The sequence below is a fragment of the Macadamia integrifolia genome, chromosome 2 (assembly GCF_013358625.1).
Source record: "Macadamia integrifolia cultivar HAES 741 chromosome 2, SCU_Mint_v3, whole genome shotgun sequence".
NCBI lineage: Eukaryota > Viridiplantae > Streptophyta > Magnoliopsida > Proteales > Proteaceae > Macadamia > Macadamia integrifolia.
Genome location: NC_056558.1, coordinates 7,743,613 through 7,766,827, shown reverse-complemented (window position 1 = coordinate 7,766,827; position 23,215 = coordinate 7,743,613). Strand labels below are relative to the sequence as shown.

The following is a 23,215-nucleotide window of genomic DNA, read 5'->3' as shown; positions in this document are numbered from 1 at the left end:
GTTTTCTTTTGTATTTGTTCATGTACATGCCATTGTGGATAGAGAGTCAAGTTTTGGGTGGCTGTGGTAGACCTTGCTTTGGCTATTGGACATATTTTCACTCCTTTATTAGAACCAAAATCAAGATTTGTATGGAGTTAATGAAATTGAGCCGAAAGGTATTGGTTTTGGAATAGAGTAAAAATCTTGGGGGATTTTTCCTTGCTTATTGCTGTATTTCAAAGGTCACAGCCTGTGTCACTAGGCATTCTTATTGCTGGTTTTGCTTTCAAGCCTGTTTTTTCACCACTGGCTAATTCAATACATTATCTGTTGCTTCTTTTTTTCTATCCGTTAATTGCATCCTGTTTCAGAACTGTTGGATTCCTTGCCTGCATCAGCTCTACGAGCAATTTTACCGGAATGATAAAGAACTGTCTGATGAATTCAAGCAATTGCCATATCTTGTATTTGGTTTTCTTGGGGTATGTCTTTTTTGAGTTTTTATCTTTCTCTGATTGAGAACCAGCAGACTTTATGCACAAATCCATTACAAAACAATGGAAGAACCGAACTTAAATTTTTGAAGATAAACCTAGCTTAAATTACAGACAATGAATGTACTAAAAAAGAGAAAAGTTTCATGTTTAAATTACAGAGTGAATGTACTAAAAAGAGAACAGTTTCATGTTACTTAGTTTTGAACATTTTATTATCTTATTCAGATTATGTGATTTGATGTTGCAAAACATGTAAGAGAGAGTTGATGGCTCTGATTCTTTTGTTCACAGTTTTGAGTTTAATTATTGATGATAAACTTGGAACTTCAAAGAAGTTTCTTTAATCAATGGGAAGTGGTTTCCTGGTCTGTGCAAGAAGCTTTGTTGTATGTAGAGAAGTCAACATTGGGACCTTCAGAGCAGGATCTGTTGTTTTAGGATGCCTCATTTTTTTGACTGTTCTTGATGCACTTGACAGGTTATGTTATTTTATTCTTCACCATTGCGACTTTGTGCAGATTACTACTAGTATTACTCCAATTTCATAAAATAAATACTGCTATATCCCTGAGACTTTTCTTCAAGGAAAGTACCCTTCAATTGTGTGACTCATGCCATTCAGCTCTCTGCCAGGCATGTGAACCATGTCTTCCAAGTCAAGATTATTGTGCATTGGTCTTCTGTGGTCCATCCTTTGACCTTTTCATCTATGAATATATTTTAGCTTTGAAATTAAGAATAGAAAGATTATTTCCTTTATTTTTATTTGAGTAAATCAAAGTTATTCTTGATAATATAGGGGAGGGCATTATTCTTTAAAAATCGGAATTGGATCGGTTGAATTGGTTATGACTGACCCCAATTCTGGATGTTTCAGAGCGGCCGATTCTAGGGTTTCTGGGACTAGGTCGTTAGGTCGTTGGGTTTTCATATCTGAGGGGCCAAGTTTAGGGCCTTTGGGACCAATTTTAGGCCGATTTTGATTAGATTGGATTCCTAAGTCAGTAGGGACTGATTCAATCTCCAATTCCAAGTTTAAAATCCTTGAGGGCATATTAAAAGCTACTAAACTAGCTAAGAAAATAATTAATGAACTAATCACAGAAATGTGTTTCTTCATGGAGATACCTTTCGATTCCCACTGGATCAGAATTGGTCAAAATTTGACCGAAACCTTAGAAATTGGAATTAGGAAGAAGAAGCAAAGATTTCCATGGATTTGGGTTTTATTGACTTGTTGATTTGAAAGACAAGCAGATCTTGTTATAAGAAGTTATACGATCATTAGGAAGAAGTAAAGATTTCCATAGACTTGGATTTTATTGATTCGAAAGACAATTAGATCTTGTTTATAAGAAGTTCTATAATTTTCTGTTATTTAATTGATTAACAAAAATAAAAAAAAATAAAAAAAAGGTCAAAGGGTAGATCTTGCTATAAGAAGATCTATGATTTTTTGTTATTTAATTGATTGAAAAAATATCAAAAAAAGAAGGTCAGATGATACTCATGGCCGAATCCAAAATAAGTTGCAGGGATCAGCTTTAATCGTGGTAAGCATATGTTCTTATCCAACAAAGCAGCTCTATACTTCTATATCACACATCTATTAATATATAATCACATAACACTGACTAGAAAACTAGGCAACCTATTAAGTTTGCCACCCTTTACCTGCTTTCTGTGAGCAGCTGAAGTCTGGTATCATGGTTAGCTCAGATCAGATTGGAATCAGTATAAAACTGCCCTAACCCTAGTTTCCATACAGGGATTGGCTGGCCAGAATCAGGATCAGTCTCGATTGATTCCAATCCAAATTGGCTGACTCAATCCTGATTTTGAAATCCTTGGTCCTGTGAGAGCACAGGTATTCTCTAATCATTTGAAAGTGTTGACAAAACTTCGTTATATCTTCATCAGTCAACACTAGGATAATGGATGAAAGGAAAACTTTCTCCATTTTACATAGTCATTTTAGAAAGACTAATAATCTCTTCTGAAGGAAAGGGGGGTGGGGATCTAAATTATCATCCTTTCTTTTACTTAAATCCTCACATCAATGGTAAGACATTATGTGACATTATTTTTTTTATTTAACCTTTTTGCATCAGTACCTACTCTATAGAAGGGGGGACGAAGGTGATGGCTAAGAGGCCTCGTGACCTCTGGGTGAGTGAGAGGGCTTAGCGCACAATAGCTTTACCGATTGCGCTAGATAGTTGTCGTTATTAAGGTGACACATTTTACAGTGAGCTTAGATCAGCATATATCTAAAGAGAAAGATGAATGCCAATTGCTGAAATCATTGACTATTGCATTGATATGTCAATGGCATTTGATCATCTTGAAAAGAATTGACTTGCCACCCACATGTTCCATGGGGTGGCATCTGAGCTAAGTTTTTCTTCACCAGTCAAGATGGAAGAATCCCCTCACCAACAGTGATTTGTCCATGGGATTAAACGCTTGTGCCATTTTAAACTCCCATTTACTATGTATGTGTTGTTGCAAATGAAAAGTAGAGGAGTTGGGTTGGTGATAAGATAAAAAGGCATAAAGGCCAATTTATCTCGTAAATGACAATACAATTATATAACATACTTGATCAATCTTTATTAAGAAAAATGAAAAAAGAATTTTAAATTGTTGGTAGTATAATAACTTTAGTCCTTTTAATTTAGGATGGGGTTTTCTTCACGGAAGGTGAAGAGAGAATATCTTAATCTAAAGATTCCACTGGTTTGGCTGGTTCCATTTGATTCGTTTCTTTACTTTTTGATAGGCAATATTTCTTGTTTCTATTTTTAATTTTTTTTTTCTATTTTTTGGGTGAAAGCAATATATCCTCTACATAGGTTAAAAAATACCCATCAAGGGCTGAAAGGAGTTTCTCAAGAATTACTTCTTTCTGGACGGCTGATGCAAACTATATTTCGATCCTTTGTGATACAAGTTGTGTGTGTGTCTTAAACTCCATGCTTGAGCGATTTTGGCCTTTAGATGCGTACCAAATGTCTTGTTATGCCACAGAGGAATTCAATCAATGCAAATTAGGTCAAGATCCCATATCAGATCAAGTGGAATGCAGATTTATGGCATTTGATCTACCTTTTGACTTATCCAATTGATCCATATTTGAATCTCTTACAGGTAATCTAGTTAGTAAAGGATCTTTGCCTTACTACTTTTGGTGAAAATTGAATTATTTTCATTTAACCTTGATATGATCTGATCTATGCAGTCATTTGTAAAAAAAAAAATTGAAATAACAATAATAATGTCCTATACTTAAAATCATAGTTGGACACATTGGTATAGGATCGGCCGCATAAGCCATGACCAATACTGATACACACCGATAAGGATTATCCGATACAGCACGGAAATAGTTTTTTTTTTTCCCCTAAAAAAGAGCCGATACGGCTGACACTGGGTATCTGCAGCACCCGATTTTGTCACTTTGTCTCCAATTCCGTGAATTAAAATCCATGGTTGTGTCTAAAGTTTCTACGAGGTTGCTAGATGACAAACCCTGGAAAGATATCCAAATCTCTCTCTCTCCCTCTCTCCCTCTCTCCCTCTCTCGCGCACATTAGATAATTAGAAGGGCAGCTAAAGGGAAAGTAGGGTCAGTCAATGGCCTTATCCTTACCCACCTTATTTAGATCAAAAGGGTACAAATTCTTTATCCTTGTCTAAAAAGTCAGCTAACCTATATGGAATATAACCTTTTATCTATGCCCTTCATATGAATGTCTGTTTTTTTTGCCCCCGGTTGCAAGATGCCCATTAGGAGGACTCACAGAAGAGTCAAGATAGGGACCAACAGAGGGGGGCAAAATGGGGCCCAAGAGAGCTTCTTGGAAAGCAATATAATAATAGTTTTTTTTTTTTAGTAACAATAAAAATCCTAATAGTTCTGTGACTCAGAAGAAGCTGTGCCTGTGGGGGGACTAATCCCCTGAACAAGGCCCTAAAGCACTCTCCTAAAGAAGTGCCAACCACCAGGGCTTTCGGCAAAAATGATAAGGCTAATGGAGAGCGCACAGTTGATGCAGTGTCAGCATTCACCAAACAAACTTTAAAACAATTAAGAAACCTCACATCATTGGTACAACTCATTAGTTGAAATCAGTCAGCTACAAATCCTCCTCTACTCTCATCTAGGACCCCATAAAAAAATAAAAAAAAAAAGAATGAACATCCCCCCCCCGGCCCCACCCCAGCCCACCAAGAAGGCCAGATGACTAAAATATCCATTATGTATGAATTTATGGAAGGGAAAAGTGTCTCTGAGTCTATGGCGACTGGCGTACTGTATTTGTATACCCAGACACATATGATTAATTTATTATTTGTTCTTTTCAAAATAAAATCAATAAAAAAAATGAACTGACAACCCTTGCCCTTTATGGAAAATGAACTCTATCCAGGATTCTACCAAAAAAAAAAAAAAAAAAAAAAAAACCAAGATCATGGCCTACGTCAAAGCTCCCCCATCTTTCACTGTCCCCTCCCATGTGAAAAGACATGTCTGTCCCTTACTCTGTAGAGAGAGAGAGAGAGAGAGAGAGAGAGAGAGAGAGAACTTCCAAAAGCTACCATTCAGAGCCACCAGAGGTAGTAGAAATTAAAACATTGAATAAAGGAGTCTGAACCCCTCTAGTAACTGATTTTGATACAGTGAAATCACAGTTCATATCGACGTGACAAAAGATCAGTCCACAAAAAGAAAAGGACAAAATCGAAAGGAGTAAAAGCATCGAAGAGGGGAGAGAGGAATGGTGGTCAAGTTGAAAGTTTGAAATGCATTCCCAATCCCACCTAGCCCGAGAGTCGAGACACTCATTAGGTCCAACAGAAATGACTTGTATCCCCTCAATGCCCACCTTTTTTGTAACTTCCTTGAGCCTTGTCCGGGGGAAATGCACTACAACTCTATAACCAACTGAATTTGAGGCCGGAGGATGACGTTACTCCCCACCTTCTAGTCTTCAATCCCTACTTTGACATGAACAGGGTTGGTATGACAGACATGAATGGATTTATCAAGCCACGGTGAATGAGAAAACGATAGGGCTAATAGGCTATCAAGCCACGGTGAATGTAAAAAATAATCCATTATTGACCATGTCTTTGTAAGAATGAAGCCTAAAACAAGACAACAATTGATCACCCTGACCGACGAGTGAAACTCTTGCTAGAATGGCAAACAAACCCTAAACAGAGATGTCTACCAGTCCAAAACGAACCAGAGTAATTAACTCGTCAAGTCACTTTTCAATTCTATTACACCATTCTTTCTCAAAACCAAAAGTTCCTTCTCAACACAGCTTTAAGCCACCTAAACCCAAAATCGATTCCCTTCTCACGGTTAGTCCTTTGGCTATAATCTTGGTATCGTAACACGATTCACACCATACATAAATACAAAAGAACCATAGGAAACAATGGAAATAAAGGATAATAATCAGGACATACAGAAGATGGAGATGGTAATGCATTACTAATTTCCATTCAGGAAAAAAAAAAAAAAGAGAAGTCACCAAGCTACTTAGAAATCAAGCTTCTGATATGTTTAATGCAAACATAAACTCCAATCTCTTCAAAGATAGAAAACAATTAGAAAACATATCAAAAAAGATAAAAAAAAACACAAATGAACAAACTTGGTACCTCAAAAGGTCAGAGAAATGAAAGGTTGAAACTAAAAACTCAAAAGTAGCTAGCACCAAGCCCCTTCTCTCTTTAAAAAACAGATGGAGGAGAAGAGATACTATCATCTGAACATGAATTACTTCACTGCTGTTCATCTTCACGCTTGGGTGCTTCTTTGATCTCATCAGGACCATCATCCTAAATCAAAACCCAAAAAACACAATTCAAAATCAGCAAGAGGGTTTTCAAGAAACAACATAGAAACAGAAAACTCAAACATTCATATGCTCAAAGACATAATATCACATACCTGCATATCAGATGTCCACAAGGTAAGGTTGTCACGAAGAAGCTGCATGATCAGAGTGCTATCCTTGTAAGACTCCTCTCCCAACGTATCCAGCTCCGCAATTGCTTCGTCAAAGGCCTGTTTAACATTTATACACACGAAAGAAAACAAATATAAGCGAAGAATGAATTTCAACAAAGTAAAGAAATCAGACAATGGAACATATTATACCAACGACAAAATAAAGGCCACAGGAGACAACATTAACCATCAAACACTTCCAGTTAGTATAGAACAAAATTCTGCAAAACGTTTAGAGTATAATACAGGTATCAAGATCATTAAAAAAGAAAGGAAAGATATGAAACTATGTAAAGCTTCACATTTTAATTACCCCACCTGTTTCGCAAGATTACAGGCTCTGTCAGGAGAATTCAAGATCTCGTAGTAGAAGACAGAGAAGTTAAGAGCCAGTCCTAGCCGGATCGGATGGGTTGGAGCCAACTCTGCAACTGCAATATCCTGCGAACGCAAACTTTTCATTCAAAAACAGGGGTGACAAATACAAGAGGCAGGAATCTAAAATGAAACAGAGAATTCAACAAAACCGCTGGCAGAAAACAAGAAACGAAGATCGCATAAAATATAACATTTTTCCTCTTTTATTTGATAATCGAAAACCAATTATTAGAATAAAAAGAATAATAAATAAAATATAATTTCTTAAAAAGAAGAACGCCAGAAATCGCAAACACTAATGCATCAAAACCTTAAATCACCAAAAAGGGAAGAAATAATAAGAAAATCTAATAATAAGATCAACTATTCAAACTCGTTCCCCCTCCCGGAGAAAAAAAAAAAAAAGGAAGGAAACAAGGGGAGGATTAACAAAACCCTAACCTTAAGGCCGCAACATTCGAGAAAAACAAAGACGAAACGAAATCACACCGTAAGAAACAAACCTGCGCTGACTTATAAGCAGAGAGGGTGCTCTCGGCGGCTTCTTTGCGCTCGGCACCAGTCTTAAACTCAGCTAGATAGCGATGATAATCACCCTTCATCTTGAGGTAAAAGACCTTGGAATCTCCAGAAGAAGCCGAAGGAACGAGTCTAGAATCAAGCAAACGCAAGATTCCATCACAGATCGAGGAAAGCTCGGACTCTATCTTAGATCTGTAGTCACGGATCGTAACAACGTGGTCCTCATTACCACGGCTCTCCTCTTTCTGTTCGATCGACGATATGATACGCCAAGAAGCACGGCGAGCGCCGATTACATTCTTGTAAGCGACGGAGAGGAGGTTTCGCTCCTCGATGGTGAGCTCCTCGGACTCAGCGGTTGCCGTGACCTTCTCCATGAACTCGACCATCTCTTCGTACCGTTCGGCCTGTTCAGCGAGTTTCGCCATGTAAACATATTCCTCGCGAGGAGAGGGAAGTCCTCCTGCGGCTGCCATTGACAATATCTCTAGAGAGAGATTTGTTACGTTTCAGTCGTTGAAGATGAAGAGGCGAGAGAGAGAAGAGAAGAAGAAAGAAAAGAAAGAGAGGACTGAAGAGGCGATGCGGCAAAGAAATAGACGGAAATGAAAAGGTGACGGTTTCGGTCCCTTGGGCCAAGTTGGCAACTTGTAAGACCGGACGTTTATGTACAGAGAGGATTGGGACCCACTCATGGCCTGGGATCCTAAGCTCCTAGACGACGCGGAGGCGACACACTTGAGTTTGACGGATCATATGGTCTCTCCGATCAGGGAAGTGGAACCTTTGCCCTTCTGTCGATGGACAACAGCTAACGATGAGTTAACGAACGGTTTAGATTATAAGGTTTCCTAATTTTGGTGGAGGAAACGACCATCTCTTCTTATATATTAAAAGTCCGAAATACCCTTTATTATTCCAGGCATCCATTAGCAGAATGATGACTATTGGTGAGGGAGTTCCTCTTCCGGAACTCCACTGTGATTGGAGGATAACTTGGTCCCTAAATATTATGAGGAAGAATTTCATACAAGGGAGCGTGGTTTTTTCATGTGGTAAGGGCTAATAAAAACACATGAGAAAGCATCAATAAATACATCATTTTACATTTTTGAAGGAGGGGACAATCATTACGGCTCCAATTAATGTGAATGAGACCAGGCCACACTCTCCTATAGAAAACCATTTTTTCAAAATTAAATAAAGAATTATGAAAAGTTTTCCATAATGCTAGCATACTATTACTTTTGCATCTTGGGAATTTTTTTTTTTTTTTTTCCCTTGTCTCCCATTTCTTGTTTTGACGTGTTAAGCACATGTGGTTGATGCCATTTTTCATATTACCACTGATGTGATGTTGGAGATTACCCTGCATTTCTATTGTGAGAAACTTTCTTTTAAAGGACTATATTTTTATAAATGGAAAAAGAAGGCTATCAAATTGCATGGAGGTTGCACTAGACATAGGAAAGGCAAAATGACTATCCTATCTCCAATGAAATGAAAAATCCCACCCATATTGGATGCCCCATGCATACTCTCATTAGCTCCCTCACTGGTGATGGTGCCACAAAGCTTAGCAATGATCTCCTTCCTTCTTTAAATTTAAGAAGTTATAGAGTTCTCGACTCCTCATGAATCATGAATAGCTTGTTAAATGTGACGCATGTCTCATGTTCTTAGGGTAAAATTAAGGGTGTGTTTGATTGCTTATTTGCATGAATGAAGGAAATGAATTATTATTATTATTATTATTATTATTATTATTATTATTATTATTATTATTATTATTATTATTATTATTATTACTATTACTATTATTACTATTATTACTATTATTATTATTATTATTATTATTATTATTATTATTATTATTATTATTATTATTATTATTATTATTATTATTATTATTATTATTTAGCGAGCTAGGAAATTAATTATTTGGTTACATCAAGAAAATCAAGAGAAAACATATCGAAAATTCATTATGAGGGAGAAGTATGGAATGACTAGTTTTCTTTTAATTTAAATTTCAAGCATTTTCTAATGTAATCGACAAAGCCATAATAAGGAACAAAAAAAAGGAAAGTGTTGTAATTTTGGTTGTGTAACCATCCTAAAACTCTTACTATATTTAGTTACTATACTTTCAATTAAAATTTACGATTACATTTTCCCTGACTATGATACCTATCATTACTATGGATTTGGACTCTAGGAATAATGAAGGGCATTTTCGACTTCCAACATGTCAAAGAGAAGTAATTATGACATAGATTCATAGATGGAGACAAAAATTCCTCCAAAATTTATTTTAGTATTTAAATCTAAGGCATTTGATTGCAAAGTAAAAGTAAAATTAGTGATCAAATTCTATACGTTTTAGAGTTAATTACACGATTATATGCGGTGATAATCACAAAATTCCACTCTAGTATTGTTTTGATTTCACTTTATTTTATTCCAGAACTTTTATCCCATTTGAGTAACAAAATATACAGTAACATGTTCCACTTTCTGTAAATGACTTAGATAGGCCATGTATGCATGTGTTAAATTCTACCCCAAAAAGAAAAATTAGGCATGGATTAAATTTGAAGCTGACGTTCACCTTATATGGTCCATAGTCCATACTGCATAAGAGTTTTAACTATTTACTGAGCCATTCTTAATTTCTTATATTGGATTTTTTTTTTTTCACAGAAAAAAGAAGAAATGTATTAAAATGAAAATGTTCAGCATACTGAGGTTAGAGTTCCTAATCTTAAGTTTTTTGTTCAAAGCCATGTTGGTTATATTCCTTGACAAGAGTACCAAGTAGTTATAGGTCTGAGACAAAAACTTGGTTTGAACAAAAAATTAGCAACATACAAAAAGAGGAGAATGACGCTATAAGGCCATGATTTGGTATCATCATTTAAGAGAAGGCTCCCTTGCTCCTTAGCGTGACTCCATATTTCATCCACCTCCCATCCTTTCCCTTTGGCCTGCTTCCCTCTTTTTTCTTTTCATCTACAAAACATGCATAGCCTCACTAAATTTCAGTTTGACTAATCAAAATCATCGAGTTTTCAAAAGAATGAATCGAATAAAAAACTTGATTTTCCAATTATGCTAATGATAGATATAATTTTTTTTTTTATCAAAATATATAAAATGACATACGAATAAATATCCACTGAGAACATATTTTTTTGGGGGTGAAACACCCACCAAATTCACAAGCTCACCATAGTGAGAGTGACAATTGGAGCCATTCAAGAGATCTCTCCACCAACTAGACTCTAACACCTTAGGATTCAACTTTTCTTGAACGCAGTGAACACCCATATGACATCCAACGACTGAGAAAATCCAAACAAGCACCAACACATGGACGTCCCCCATGTATGGATCGCATGATTTTTTTTTTTTTGGGTAGAGATACCATTTCGATACCGATTATTAAAAGAACGGTAAACCATTAACCATGTATGGACTATGGATCCCATGATTTAAAGTTTAAACTTTTTCTACGTGACCGAGAAAATAAATTAGAGGAAATTACACTCCCTTCCCCTGAGATTTGACCTAATATCAATCTCCTCCCTTATACTTTGAATTCTATCACCACCCTCCCCTGAACTTTCAAGATTCTCAATTCCATCACCTAAACGTGAATTATCATTGTTAAGTGATTACATCATCTGCACAGTAGAATTCTAATACTTACACTGCCCTTATATTTTATTATTTCCCTAAAATACCCTTAGTTGATGTTCTTGGGTTCTAAAGTAAAAGATTAGAATAAGTCGAGCGATTGCAAAGTGCTTCAAAAGAGAACAGAGAAACCAGGAGCTATGTCTCATCTCCCTCGCTCACTCTCCCCACTATTTCCCGCTGTCTCTTTCTAACCCCCGAAGGAGAAGAGACATAGGAAGGGTTTCAAAGGGTTTCATATTCGCTAGAAGAGTGCGATTGTTCCTGCGCCCTGCCTGCAATCGAAGGAGAGAAAATGTGAGCTTGAAACTGAATAGAGAAACCAGCTAAACATAGGTACGATTTTCGTTGATTCATGATGGGTTTTCTATCTGGGGGTTCAAAGTATGTTTTTAGTAAATTTATTCTTACTGTGCTACTTCATGACGGGGTTTGCTATCTGGGTGTTTAATCGGTTGTACAAAGTAGGTTTTTTAGTAGATTTATTCTTATTGTGTTGCTTCTCGGTGTTCAATCGGTTGTTTTTTAGGAGTTTTTTCTTACTGTGATGCCCAATTGTAGTTTGATTTTTTTTTTTCCTTTTGATTTGGAATGAGAGTTTCACATTTCCTGTTGATTTTTGCTACTAAGTGTTTAACTTAGTGTATACTGTCCATATTGATTTTCGTTAAGAGTTTTCTTATTGATTATATGCAGTGAATGTTAGGCTTGTTCACAATGAAATCCTTTTTACCTACTTTGGTGACTTTTGTTTCTGACATTTGCTACTATCTACATTTATCTACAACCATGACCTCTTCTATAATGGAAATAAGGGTACAAATATGTTATCATTACTACGTGCATACCTCAGGAGTCACATTGGTAGACCCTGGCAGATATAGTTACAGGGAAATGGTTTGTGACATATACAACACAACGATCAGGCATGTCCCCGTAGGGCACACAGTGAAATTCAAGGTTAAGTGTGTACTTCCAAACAATTTGGATATGAAAATTATTCATGATTCAACTTTGCTAGAGATGTTTCCATTATGTGAACAACTGGATACGATTAACTTATACGTCTATGACCTTTATTATGAGGAGCACCCAAGATTCAATTATACAATTAATGGTTTCCCTGTAAAATTGATTGTTCGGGGGTGAAACAAATATGGAGGCAGATAGTATCATACAACAAAGTCATAGTGGATTTGGAGATAATGTTACGCAGAGTCAATGTGGAATTGGCACTTATATTCAACAAAGTCAATATGGGATTAGTAGACTACAACAAACTCAGACATTTGGGATTAGTATAGAAAAGCATCAAGTTCGAAGGGGTGGTGATATTATGAGGACTGGGGCAGTGAATACTATAGCCACAAATGATGTTGCACCTATATGGGGAAAGTCACGCCAAGGATTCAAAAGATGCTAACTGTTATAAGTAGGGGTGTCAATTCGTGGCCCAACCCGACTAATTGACTGGGATCGACCATTTATAGACCGACCCGGCCCAGACCATTTATTAAATGTGTCGGGCTTGAGCCCGACCCATTTACAAACGGTCGATCTCGATTTTGTTACTTGGACCGTCCGACGCCCGATCTAGATCGATCGAATAACACCCGACCAAGACTGGCCTATTGTGCTCAGGCCTGACCCAACCCTTTAATGATTGTAGAATACCTATTTTACCCCCCAAATTAAAGAGTAATAATTAAAAAGTAAAGACATGTTCACATTTTAAATAATGATTATATTTGGTATCATTTATTGATTTACTGTCATTTTTTTTGGGCTTGCATGAGTGGGCTTGAATATAAGAACACATTTTAAAGATGGCCCGTTTAAAAATCGGTTATAGCTCGTTTAACATTAAACATATCCGTAGCTCGGTAAAGGCCCGACTAAAGCCCGATTAAGATAGCCCGATTATTGCTTGAGGCCGACCGACCGAATATAAAACGCACCATGCCCTCAATGACTAATGCTGATTAGTTAAATGGGTAGACACGGTGCAGCCTTTAAAAGTCTTCAAGCTCGATTAAGCCCGACTGAAATCAGACCGACCCAATCGGTTGACACCCCTAATTATAAGGACTGAATCTAGATGGTGTATAGTACTTGCATCTGGATTAGATAAGTTTGAAGTAATAGATTGCAATGGTAAATATGTGGTTAATTTGAAGAAATGTTCTTGTGGATGCAAAGTCTGGGATACTATAGGTCTACCATGTAAGCATGCGGCTGCCTGTATTGAAAATAAGAGAAAAGGCTTGGAAACTTATTGTGATGAATACTACAGTGTACAAAAATACTTGAAAGTGTATAGAGACATAATTCATCCACTTCCTGATTTGGATGAGTTACCAGAAAAACATCCTATGGGCATTGTTTAGCCTCCACCCTTGAAGAGGGTAGTAGGAAGACCAAACACAGTTAGGAAGAAAGAACCTGGTGAAGGACCATCCGGAGAATTTAGAAAAAATTCTTTAAGTCTTAGATGTGAAAGATGCAAAGGTGAAGGATATAACATCCGCATTTGCAAAGGACCTCCAGTTCAGGGTAAAAAGTCTTCTTCTAAAGTGAAGGTAAGCAAAAAATTTTCAATAAAAACCCATTACCACTTTTATTTACAGTGTAATAATACTTATTTTCATGCTTGTGTAGAGAAAGGAAATGAGCGGAAGTGAACTTGAGATCAACTTGTCTCAAATACAAACAAAATCTTCACAGGTTTCTTTAAGTTGCATAGTTGATGAGAATGTATAGACCAAGATTAAAGCCCAATTGAAAGCTAAAGAGGATAAAAGGAAAGCAAGGAAGAATGCAAAGAAGACAGGGAGAAGTAAGAAGAATTAAACAGCAGGACATGAGAGGATAGCAAAGAAGCTTGGGATTTGGTCTTAACTTTAAGTACAATTAGATATGGATGATGTTTTATGGATGGTACTCATTTTTTTTTTTAATGTTAGTTGGATGTAATGGTTATTTTGATGTGGAAAAAGTTTATGGATTATGTGTCATTTTTAATGTTTTATGGATGATGTTATTTTGATGGTGGATGTACTTGAACTTGAAATTAGATGTGGTTGTTCTAGCACAATTATGATCAATAGCGTGTTTATGTTTAATTTAAGCAGGTATATATAGTGGCATTTTTAGTAGTGGAATGCTGCCAAATTTTTTTTTTAGAGGACTATTGGAATTGTTCTCCTACTTTGAATTGGAAATTGGATTTGGTATGAGAAAATAGTTACAGCTGAAAAACCATTTCATTACTGATAGAGAAACTAGATTACATCTGTTCAAGTGTATTAAGAACCTCATGTATTAAAGGTTTTCATAACTTCATGCTCATAAAACATGCTACAAATACACCAACAAAGAACACTAATACAAACTGACAAACATGCTTCATTGATCCAACTATGCTTTTTACTTGTTCCAATCTAACATTCTTAGTTCCCGATTCATCTTGCAACCTTCGAGATATCGTTTTCAATCTCCACACCTCTTCTCGTAAAGCCTATACATCAGTTTGCAGTCCATGTACTTTCTCATTCAACTCGTCAAATTTTATGGCCGAGGGCTCAGTTGTTGGGATATTAATGGGATCACACCATTCGAAATAGATACAACCATTAAAATTAGGACATGTGTAAAAGAGTCTGCTTGAATTATCGACCGTCTCAGAGATCCTAATGGCATCTTTTCGATTGCATCTACATTTTACGCTTCTATACTTTAGTAGATTAGCACTGTTGCAATTAACACTTGATATAGACATTAAGCTACCAAATTTACACGACAACACTCCCAAGTCAGTAGTTGAAGTAAATATAATAAGAATTAAAATGGAAAATTAAGTGTAGAAATACAGAGCAAACCTTGGTCCAGCAAGGAAATTGTACCAGTTTGCAGGGAATGTACCAATTCTGCAGGGAATGAATGGGCATTGTTTCAGTCTAACAAACCTTAAGCAAGCAACACAGAAGGAAAAATGGGAAACCTGTTTCAAAAAGCCCAACAAGCTTCAATCGCTTCACGTGTGCAGCAAATGCCACACTCAGGTAGTGGCTGCCTCTAATCGGTTGCCAATACCCACAGTGACTTTTGGTCAGTTGCGACTACCGGCGGTGACCTCTGTTCGGTTGCCACTTGCCACTACTTGCGATGGCCTTTGTTCGGTTGCCACTAGCTCGTACAGGACGTGGGAGCCTCTTAGTCAGTTGCCACTACCTTGCACAGGTCACGGGATCTTGGTCGGTTGCCCTTATCTAGCATAGGTCGCGACTGCCTCTATTAATGTAGTTGTTGTCAAACTCAGTTCGCCACTGGTCGCAGCTTCCAAATATCTTCCAAGCCCTAAATCCGATCAAATAGGCTATTTCAAGTGAATTAATAAAGACGAAGTTATTATTGACCTTTCATCTATTATATTTGGTATTTGAAATCTGTTAAGAGGTAAATCTATCATTTTAACCTACCATTTAACATGACTCACCAAATAGGTGATGGAAGTGAGAATTTTAAAAGTTTAGGGGAGGGTGGTGATAGAATTCAAAGTAGAGGGGAGGGGAGTGTAATTTCTTCAATAAATTCAGATCTGAAAAGGACTTCTGCTTCTGATGAACGGTGAGGATTTTAGCGAATCCTATTCGTCCGTTTGTTATCGATAACACGACACGTGAATTGTCGGAAAGCCAGAAAGGTTTGTCGCGCCTTTTGATTTAAATGCGGCGCCTCCCTCCTATTGCTTATATAAGTTCCACCACATCGAAAAGACAATAAGATAAAGTAGCACAAGAGAGAAAGAGAATGTCTTCAGTAGTGGAGGTAGCGTCTAAAGAAGGTCATGAGGACTGCAACGAACTGATCGATCCGAACCACATCGCAGATGTTACGGCTATGAATGTTTCGCTTTCCACTGAGAAGTTTCTCCAAGCGGCCATTTCTCTCAAAGACCAGGTATGAATTTAAACTCTGCATTAGGAATTCAAGATGAGATCCATGGAGTTTAATTTGCTCTGAATTTCTCTGTTCAACTCTTTTAGTTCTTTCTTTGCCAAGTTTCTTAGATTCTGAAGCATTTATTGAAGCTGTTGAGCTTATTTTTATGGACTTTCTGGCTCTCTCTGCGTAGGTGGTAGAGGCGACATGGAAAGGAGGAATAGGCAATGGACAGAGCATAGACATTACGGTATACAAAGGCTTGCTGGGGACTGCTTTCACTTGCTTGAGGTCCTACGAAGTCACTGGTAACCACCAAGACCTGCTATTGTCTGCCGAGATAATCAACGCTTGCGCTCTTCTCGCACCAACCTTCACCAGGTCGGTCTCTCTCTCTCTCAAAATGGCATAAATTTGAATCCATGAGGTTCGTTAGTCACATTTGAATCCAATTTTAGTCCTCAATTCTGACCAAATTGTAAGAATTCACCATCTGAATTGAAGCCAACCATCTACATCAGGACAGTAATTATAATTCTCAATCAGAATCTCCCTCTCTCTGCGGACTTTTGGATTTAATCTAGTTCTTAACTATGACCTAATTTTAAGAAGGTTCTGGAACAAACAGGGTAGGGGCCAGAGAGCTGTGTTGTGTGTGTGTGTGTGTGTGTGTGGGAGAGGGAGAGAACGAAATATATACCGTTTACACGTATTAGGCGAACGGAAAGTTGTTTTCATTTTTTGTTGTGAAGTCGGTTATCGCTATTTGGTTGCGTACTTATTCCCATTTTGCATAACTTTTCTTGTGTGGTATCGCTTTATCTAGCAAATACCGGACCAGCCAAACAACGGCTAAATTTTCTAGATCTGAAATGCAGGAATCCAACGTTTTTATGTGGGATAGGTGGGGTCTACGCACTGGGAGCTGTGGTTGCTAATTTCAGAGGGGAACATAGAAGGCGTGATTACTTCGTGGACCTCTTCCTTGAGGTAACTAACTTTACTACCATTAATCCTGCTACTTGTTAGTCTGTTTTTTTCTGATGGTATTCTATTAAACCATCATTAGTTAGGTAAATCTCGACTTTAATGCTTTATTTGTCAGATGCTTTCATGGAAATTCCTTGTGCAAAACCTAATCTTGGTCTGGAAAATAAAATAAACTTGATTAGGGTAGGCGTTCTACGGTTCTAACAGAGGAAAAAAAGAAGGGAAAAAGAGACTAGGGTAGGCTTGAATGTCAACATCTATCGTGATCACCCATTTGTTGTGGGCGATAATCTTACCAAGCCCATAGTTTGGAACCCTTTTGGGTAGGCTTGAATGTCAACATCTATCGTGATCACCCATTTGTTGTGGGCGATAATCTTACCAAGCCCATAGTTTGGAACCCTTTTGGGTAGGCTTGAATGCCAACATCTATCGTGATCACCCATATGTTGTGGGGAATAATCTACCAAGCCCATAGTTTGGAACCCTTTTGGGTAGGCTTGAATGTCAACATCTATCGTGATCACCCATTTGTTGTGGGCGATAATCTTACCAAGCCCATAGTTTGGAACCCTTTTGGGCCACAACTCTTTGACTCTTTCAATATCTAGGTACGAGTAGAAGATAAATACTAATCAGTCATTTTCATGTGATTTAACATTAATTAGATTTAATGATGGTGAGATAAATAATAGTTCGGAACCGAATATGTGATTTAACCTTAATTACCATGTGACTCGAAGGTTAATTAATGATTAAGATTCCATGTCATGGTGTGTATACCACAAAATATTCTAAACATCTTCCTAGGGGTGTCAACGGTCCGGGATTTATCGGTTTCGGTCCGGTGTCGGCTTCGGTGAGGTTTGGAAGTGACCGAAACCGACCCATTAAGGATTTATCGGTTTCGGTCCGGTGTCGGCTTCGGTGCGGTTTGGGTTCGGGTTGGTACCGGTTTGGATTTATTAGGTTCATTTCGGTTTGGATCGGTTTTTTAAACCGGTATGGAGCCATTAGGAAACAACCAAATGATGAATTGTTGAACTTCGGTTTTTTAAATCGATTTGTAACCGGGTTGGTTTTGGTTTTTGGTCTAGTTTGGATTCGATTTTCCATACAAATGTATACAAAACTATGCAAATTTTGATTTTTTTTAATGAATTTTGGAGTGTTTCGGTTTCTTACCGGTTTGGTTTCGGTTTGGTTTCGGGTTCATCCGGTTTTCGGTGTGGTTCGGTTTGGTTTTGGGGTTACAATACTCGAAACCGAACCGAACCAATAAGGCTTCGGTTCGGTTCGGTTCGGTCCGGGTTGTTATCGGTTTGGTCCGGCCGGTTTTACCGGTTCGGTTTAGGAATTGACACCCCTACATCTTCCTTTGCATAACACCGGTCATTAAGGTGGTAATTAAAGTTTCAACCATCCTAAGCATGATTAGTGCCAGTGTGACCTGTAGGAGGATGGGAATTTCATCCTCTTTGTGTGTGAAAGCTCGACATTTTGACTGTGATATGCTGAACCTTTTTGCAGACTTCATAGCTAACTCTAGGTTACAAAATTCACTTATCATTTCTGTAATTTTAGAGTCCAGATCATACCTGTATGTACATACACGTTGCATTTTATGGTGTTTATCCGACACGTGTTATATTTGTTGACATAAGTACCCTTGTCTTGCAGTAAGCACAATATTTTTAATACCTTAAAAAAAAAAAAGGTTTGATAGAAAGAAAGCTTATTTATTAAAGTGTGTCCAACGGGAGGCACAATATGTTTAAGTGCAAGTGTATCGGTGGTGCTCATAACTTCATCCTTTAAATAGTTATAATGAATTTTCCCTTTTGTCAATGTAGAAAGGAGAAGAAAAGACATTCGTTTGTTTGCTTAGTCCACATGGCATTTTGATTGTTATCTTTAAATATTTGATTTTGAAGTTCGTAAAAATCCACTGCTTGTTTCAGTCAGCATGAGTAAAAGATCCAGTATCTCTTAATCCATGGCAAAGAAAGAATATTTTCATTAATTGGAATTGACCTTAAGAGGTATTTTGAGCCTCGAACAATAAGAAAATCAGAATTAATGAAAAATTCACTATTTCAAAATCTAATCATAATATTAAATCAATAACAATTACCTAACACAATTGATGAGATTGTAGTGTGATAAATCCATGTTCACCAAGAGGTCTTGAGTTTGAGTTTCTTAGTTGTTATTTTTCCCCACCCCCTCTTTAGTATAGACATCTATATATTAAAAATCATAATATTAAATCACCATGTGAAAAAGAGAATCTTTTATACCAAAAGATTAAGGGTTTGCCAAAAATTAAACCCAAAAGAAAATATTATGATTTTTGTTTGAACTATTCATTTTCTTTCATAAATGAGGAAGGAAAAGGTCTTGTCGAAAAAAAACAGAAGTTGTTTTATATGTCCCCGTATAAATGATAAATGGCAACTGGAATCTCATATTGTGTGGTCCAGACACTACCGACCACTCTCTCTCTCTCTCTCTCTCTCTCTCCTTGAAAACACAAGAAAAAGGAATGATGACGGTGTTCCTTTTGCTAAGCCTGCAAGCATGGTGACAAAGCTTTCCACCCTCCCCACAAAAATTGTTTATGCTTTTCTTTATTTTATTTAGGACGAAAGTGAAAAATAATCTTTTGTTTTTCTCATCCCTGTTTTTCCTTGTTTTGCTACCTGCAGAACACGATACGTGGACAACTTTAAGACCAATGCACCGGATATAATAATCCTCATCCAATCTTGACCGTTGGTCTCCTTATTGTCCACGTGTCGCGTTCTGTAGGTAGCAAAACAAGAAAAAACATAGATGGGAAAAACAGAGGAATTTGATCCGACGCAAGTAGCACACTAGCTAGGGGTTGTACAAGAGACCTAAACACACTACATGGAAAGTTGGAACAAAGTACATAATGGGTGTAATAGAGGATCAAATCCCCCTTGCAGCATCTTGTCCAACTAGGCTTTGGTGGAAGAGTTAGCAATGCCATTAAATCGAATCAATGTAACCAAGACCCCGTAGGTTAATATATCCATGAGGCATGCCGCTCCAAGCGCCTTCTCTCCTTAATCTATCTGATGTGATGCGAGTTACTTGGACATTTTTTTCGTTATTTCTTTTTAGGTAATCACATGTTCCCATTATTATTATTAGGTCCATGTGAATGATATCATTTTTAAGAATCATTAACGTGTCGTGTAGATTTCTTTTCATACTAGCAGCTTATGTAATCCTCTCCCAAATAGAAATATCATTTTTTGGCAAAATTACAACTATTAGGAGTATTGAAAGAGGGAAGCTATTGGTCATTGAAGAGAGCTTCACAATTAACCATGTAGGCACATACCAGAACCATTCTCTAAGAAAAAAATCAGGTTCAATTACTTAAATGTCTGATCGATAGGGATTGATTGCATATAAATAGTCTTTTCAGAATTCCTAATAAATTCATATTTGGACTCCTAATCTACTAGAATCGTATACTGACTTAAAAGTCCAAATATAATCTTATAAATTAAGTCCATTACAATAAAACTCATGAAAATTATATATTAAATACTCATAACTTATATTTTCAGCCCATAAGACTGCTGCCATCCCCTTTTGGACCTCCAATTCTTGCTTTTAAGCTTCCATATTGGATCATATCCATCCATCCACTCCAAAGCTATTGCATCATTATTTCTTCTTTCTATCTTTTTTTTTTTTTGTGCTCATGCTCTAACGATATTCAAACCAATGTTCAGGTGGCACAGGAGAGAGCACTTCCAAGTGGACCTGACGAGGGTGGGTTTGGGATGCCTTATGAGCTTCTTCATGGTCGAGCTGGATTCTTATGGGCAGCGTTGTTCATAAACAAGCATCTTGGGCAAGAGACAGTTCCCATGGACCTTCTAATGCCAGTTGTGGAAGCTGTATTAGCAGGGGGAAGGGCAGGAGTATCTGACACTACAGCCTGCCCACTGATGTATAGATGGCATGGTACAAGGTACTGGGGTGCTGCCCATGGTCTTGCTGGTATCTTTCAAGTCCTACTCCACTTTCCACTCTCTGGAGAAGATGAGGAGGATGTCAAGGGGACTCTTAGGTATATGATGAGAAACAGGTTCCCACATAGTGGCAATTACCCTTCAAGTGAAGGGAATCCAAGGGACAAGCTTGTGCAATGGTCACATGGTGCCACTGGCATGTCCATCACTCTATGCAAAGCAGCACAGGTCAGTAAGTCTGAAAATAATTATAATTCTTATCTATATCCAATTATCTATAAGATATTGTAATAATAAAAAAAAAAGGGATTTTCTTTTTTTGGTGCTTGTGGGAAATTGCAGGGAGTTGATCTGTTCTGACTCCATTTCTTGCCCTGTAGTTGTTTAATTTTGGCCTCCTTTGATTAAGGTCAGATAAAGCATTGTGAGTAGGTTCTGCTGTAGGATATTAGAATCCATTAACTCTTAGTTTACTTTTTAATCTAGCTATCTAAACTAGTAGCATCCCTTGTGGTGGATGATTTTTAAAATTTTGGAATGAACTGCATAGTACAATGTTTTAGGGGAAATGAATGCTCCTTGGTCAAGCGCCCCCCTGTGTCTGGACATAAAGGGTGGCGAATGACGCCTTCACTCCTGTGAAACTAAAAAAATCCACCCACTATTAATGCCCATATGCACCCCTCATTGGCCCCGTGATTACCAGGGAGCGTTCTTTTCCCAATATTTTATTTTGGGTTTTAGAAATGACCTAAACTCTTTTGTCTCTTCCTTGTTTTCTGTAGGTGTACTCTAGTGAAAGAGAGTTCCGTGATGCAGCAATAGAAGCAGGTGAAGTGGTGTGGAAGAGTGGGTTGGTGAGAAGGGTTGGACTAGCAGATGGAGTGAGTGGGAATGCATATGCATTCCTCTCACTCTTTCGTTTAACAGGAGAGAGCATTTACCGAGAGAGAGCCAAAGCATTTGCTAGCTTCTTGTACTACAATGCTAGAAAACTCGTAACAGCTAGCCATGTCCGAGGAGGTGACCATGCTTATTCCCTCTTTGAAGGCCTTGCTGGTACAGCTTGCCTTTGGTTTGATATGACCTCACCGGAGAGCTCCAAGTTCCCTGGGTTTGAGCTTTAATAAGTGGGAAATAGGAATTTCTAGCTTAAAAAGGATTGTAAAACCTTAGATGTATATATTCATATCTCATTTTGTAATGAGGCAGTGGCTTAACTATTTCACATCTAATTGGTCTAGTAATAAAGTTTACACATTTTGGCGTTTATTAGTATATATATTTTAAGGTAAACGGCAATTCCTCGCCTCTTTAATCTGCTTTCTATGGAAAAAACAAGGTCCCGGATTCCTCGCATCTTCAATTTTCTTTCTAGCAGCCGGTGATCTGTGACTTTCTTGGAGCTCTGGCTACGAGTGTCTGCATTCCAGTTGGGATCTTTGCGTACTAATTGAGATTTGAGATGCGAAAAGGGGCCACTGGAGCGCTGAATAGAAGCCAACATGGTTGGTAGTCTAGGGGAAGGAAGTCCTTGCCTCATCACCGCTTGAGTTGGCTGGTTGTGGATTCGAGTTTGCATGCCCCATTATCATTCATTGGTCTTGCAAAGATGCTGTGTTTGTCGTATGAGGGTTTCGGCCTGGGACTATTATCATGACTTGTTAGAACAAACTCCAAAGAAAACATGAAGTAAAACAAAACAGATTCACACAACACATTTAACGAGATTTACAGACCGATGTGGTATGTTACGTCATCAGATAAAGAAGAAAGTAATTCACTACATTGGAAGAAGATTGCAACTGAGATCTTTCAAGAACACTCAAACTCGAGGCAAGAAACGATGTGGTGTGTTACATTCTGAGTTCAGTTCCTTTTACCTCTTAAGGTCACTCACACGGAGTGTTTAGTGTTTTTTACTGTTTTCGATGAAAGTTGAATAGTTCAACTCTGATATGATCTAATCCATGCTGTTGTGCGATCAATACAGACCCACAGGACCAGACAGGTCGAAAACCTAGATGTTTTAAATAAAAATAAAAAAGTCAATCCAATATCTCATTTTTTGTGATTTCTGAGTCTCTCCATGTGTATCACAATAGGGACAGCTTTTTTGCCATGAGAGGTCCCCATGCTATAGACATAGGGATGTGTAATTA

At 37.6% G+C, this 23,215-nt stretch overlaps 2 protein-coding genes and 1 long non-coding RNA gene across 3 annotated transcripts; 1 reads left to right on the top strand and 2 right to left on the bottom strand.

The window, feature by feature from the left end:
- Window positions 1–6,030: 6,030 nt before the first annotated feature.
- Window positions 6,031–8,055, bottom strand: LOC122061905 (14-3-3-like protein). Its single transcript, XM_042625456.1, has 4 exons — window positions 7,389–8,055; window positions 6,826–6,948; window positions 6,448–6,564; window positions 6,031–6,335 (listed from the first exon to the last, which is right to left on the bottom strand). Exons 1-4 carry the CDS (start codon window positions 7,881–7,883, stop codon window positions 6,279–6,281), a joined length of 792 nt encoding a protein of 263 aa, XP_042481390.1. The 5' UTR covers window positions 7,884–8,055; the 3' UTR covers window positions 6,031–6,278.
- A 6,846-nt stretch (window positions 8,056–14,901) lies between these two features.
- LOC122089455 lies at window positions 14,902–15,460 on the bottom strand. Its single transcript, XR_006143329.1, has 2 exons — window positions 15,107–15,460; window positions 14,902–15,032 (listed from the first exon to the last, which is right to left on the bottom strand). It is a non-coding gene; the product is annotated as an uncharacterized LOC122089455 (long non-coding RNA).
- A 179-nt stretch (window positions 15,461–15,639) lies between these two features.
- Window positions 15,640–22,331, top strand: LOC122089448 (lanC-like protein GCL1). The gene is made up of 5 exons (XM_042659201.1): window positions 15,640–16,065; window positions 16,241–16,428; window positions 16,926–17,037; window positions 20,811–21,281; window positions 21,839–22,331. The coding sequence occupies exons 1-5, from the start codon at window positions 15,916–15,918 to the stop codon at window positions 22,178–22,180; spliced, it is 1,263 nt and encodes a 420-aa protein (XP_042515135.1). The 5' UTR covers window positions 15,640–15,915; the 3' UTR covers window positions 22,181–22,331.
- The last annotated feature ends 884 nt before the right edge of the window (window positions 22,332–23,215 follow it).

What these genes read in the sequence shown, in the direction of transcription:
- LOC122089448 (XM_042659201.1), top strand. Translation starts at nt 15,916, where the DNA reads ATGTCTTCAGTAGTGGAGGTAGCGTCTAAAGAAGGTCATGAGGACTGC. An exon ending in CTCGCACCAACCTTCACCAG is followed by an intron (nt 16,429 to 16,925) that starts GTCGGTCTCTCT and finishes TCTGAAATGCAG; the next exon opens with GAATCCAACGTTTTTATGTG. An exon ending in CTCTATGCAAAGCAGCACAG is followed by an intron (nt 21,282 to 21,838) that starts GTCAGTAAGTCT and finishes TGTTTTCTGTAG; the next exon opens with GTGTACTCTAGTGAAAGAGA.
- LOC122061905 (XM_042625456.1), bottom strand. Translation starts at nt 7,883, where the DNA reads ATGGCAGCCGCAGGAGGACTTCCCTCTCCTCGCGAGGAATATGTTTAC. An exon ending in CTGCTTATAAGTCAGCGCAG is followed by an intron (nt 6,949 to 7,388) that starts GTTTGTTTCTTA and finishes TTGCGTTCGCAG; the next exon opens with GATATTGCAGTTGCAGAGTT. An exon ending in TGTGGACATCTGATATGCAG is followed by an intron (nt 6,336 to 6,447) that starts GTATGTGATATT and finishes GTTTTGATTTAG; the next exon opens with GATGATGGTCCTGATGAGAT.